Source organism: Aureococcus anophagefferens (genome assembly GCF_000186865.1).
Source record: "Aureococcus anophagefferens unplaced genomic scaffold AURANscaffold_348, whole genome shotgun sequence".
Lineage (NCBI taxonomy): Eukaryota > Pelagophyceae > Pelagomonadales > Pelagomonadaceae > Aureococcus > Aureococcus anophagefferens.
The window spans coordinates 1-2175 of record NW_008705872.1 but is presented as its reverse complement, the minus strand read 5'-3'; the positions used below and the strand labels follow the sequence as shown (position 1 = coordinate 2175).

At 70.1% G+C, this 2175-nt stretch overlaps 1 protein-coding gene across 1 annotated transcript; it reads left to right on the top strand.

Moving 5' to 3' along the window:
- Positions 1-461: 461 nt before the first annotated feature.
- On the top strand, positions 462-1748 carry AURANDRAFT_68756 (hypothetical protein; the record flags this gene model as incomplete). The annotated part of the gene is made up of 2 exons (XM_009044484.1): positions 462-1108; positions 1307-1748. The coding sequence occupies 2 exons, from the start codon at positions 462-464 to the stop codon at positions 1746-1748; spliced, it is 1089 nt and encodes a 362-aa protein (XP_009042732.1).
- Between the last annotated feature and the right edge of the window lie 427 nt (positions 1749-2175).

Genomic DNA, 2175 nt, shown 5'->3' with positions numbered 1-2175 from the left:
TCGCGGAAGCGCAGGCGGCCNGTCGCCGCCAAGGTATTGAACTCCACCGTGTCCTCCATGGCCGCGACGGTCCGCTTAGCGCGCTCCGCGTCGGAGGCGCCGAGCTTCCCCTGGTCGAGGAGCGCGGCGAAGTAGGCCGTCGCGCAGCGGTGGCCCGCCGGGTACTCGCCGGCGCCGTCGTGGTGGCAGAACATGATGACGGCCTGCAGGATGTCGTCGCAGGTCGTGAGCTCGTAGACGAAGTGGTCGCTGCCGATGGCCATGAGCGTCGAGCCCTCGTCGTAGGTCGCGCAGCGCCGGGGCATGCGTTCGACGAAGAACTGGCCCCACTCGCGGTGCGCCTCGCCGAGCGTGAGGTTGATGAGCCGCACGGCCTTCTGGGCTCGCGCGGAGGCGAGCACCGCGAGGATGCCGAGCAGCCCCGCCATCGCGAAATTGAATTTTTTATTGAAGGGGGCAGCATGATGGAGGCAGCGCTGCTGCTCCTCCTGGGCCTCGCGGTCGCAGCCGCGTCGACGTGCGCGGACGAGCCGCTCTGGGTCGACGGCGTCGCGACGTCCTGCGCGGACGCGGCGCTGGACTGCGGCGCCTGGTTCTGCCCCACGTGCCCGTACGCCCACGCCTGCGACAGACACTGCGGCTACTGCGGCGGCTGCGGCGTCGGCGAGGTCGAGGACTGCGCCGGCGTCTGCCTCGCGGCCGAGGACTGCGCGCTCGCGGACTACGGCTACGCGACCTGCGACGACTGGCGCGGCAGCGGCTGCTGCGAGGCGGGCGGGCTCGTGTCGGACAACGGCTTCGCGCCGCGCTTCGACTGCGCCGAGTTCGGCTGCGACGGCGGCGACTGCGAGAGTTGCGAGGGAGAAGACACGACAGTTATCGGCGGCGCGCCGCGCGCGCCCTGGTGCCTGCTGCTGACGGCGACGGTGTGTCCCGCGAGAGACATGACGCACACGGCGCGGCGCGATCCCGCGCTGCGCCGCGGCGACTACGAGCGCGCGCTGGCGCGCTGGGCCAACGGCACGTCGTTGCCCGTGGTGCTCGTGGAGAACAGCGGCGCGCACCTCGGGAGCCTCCGGGACGCGCACCGCGGCGCGACGTTCGTGTCGTTCGTCGCAGGGCGGGAAACGGGTGATTCAACGTCGCTTCAACGTGAGTTTCCCGCGCGCGCGCGTCCAGAAAAGCATCCACGCTTCGCGAGCACTCCGAGAGATCATCGCCCGTCCAAAAATTAGCCGAAACGAGTGGAAAATGACCGAGATATGAGCTTCCGAAGTTGGGAATTTCGCACCCTTTTCCTGCCCAGGTTCGTCGACGGCACCGTCGACGCGGCCAAGGGCAAGGGCCACGCCGAGGCGCGGGCCATCCGGCGGGCGCTGGACTCGGGCATTTTGGATGGCTGCGAGCGCGTGGTGAAGGTCACGGGGCGCTACTTCCTGGAGGGGCTCGACGCGGCGCTAGAAGCCGTGGACCCGGCGGCGGCGCTCGTCGTCCAGTCGGCGCCGTCGCCCTGGCAGATGGCCGACGGCGTGCTGCGGAGCGAGGTCGTCGGCTTCCGCAACGAGGCCGGCCTCTTCGACGGCGTCTTCGGCGGCCAGGACGAGGCGCGCGGCGCGCCCATGGAGCGCGTGCTCTTCGTCGCGGCGAACGCGCTCCGCGACGCGGGGTTGGTCGTGGCGGAGCTGCCCCGCCTGGCCGTGCCGGAGACGATCAACGCGGAGCACAAGCAGGTGATCACGGAGCTGTAACACGCGAGGTATTTTTTAGGCGCCTAACTAGTGACCTACTTGCACCAATGTTGCCGCGTCGCTGCTAAGCTCGCTCATCAGCTCGCCCCACACCCAAACCTCTCGGACGATTAGCCTCAATATGGCCTTCGCGCCGCGCCACAGGCCGTATGAGGCCGCCTGTGACCCCCGCGCCGCTTCCGTCCGCGTCTACTAGTCCCTGCGCGGTCGCGTGCCACTTTTGAGCGCTGGAAACGGCGTGCGCGCGACGACGCACACGGCCTCGGAAACCGCCTGCGGGAGCGGTCGAGCAGCGGGCGGCGCTGGACGCGTCCGGAGGTCGCCGCGGGTCCGTAAACCGTCGCGGCGGTCCGTCCATGTTGCGCATAGATGCGGCGCGCGCTCGACTGCGTCGGCCGAGGCCGTGGTCGTGGTGCGGCGCGCGGCC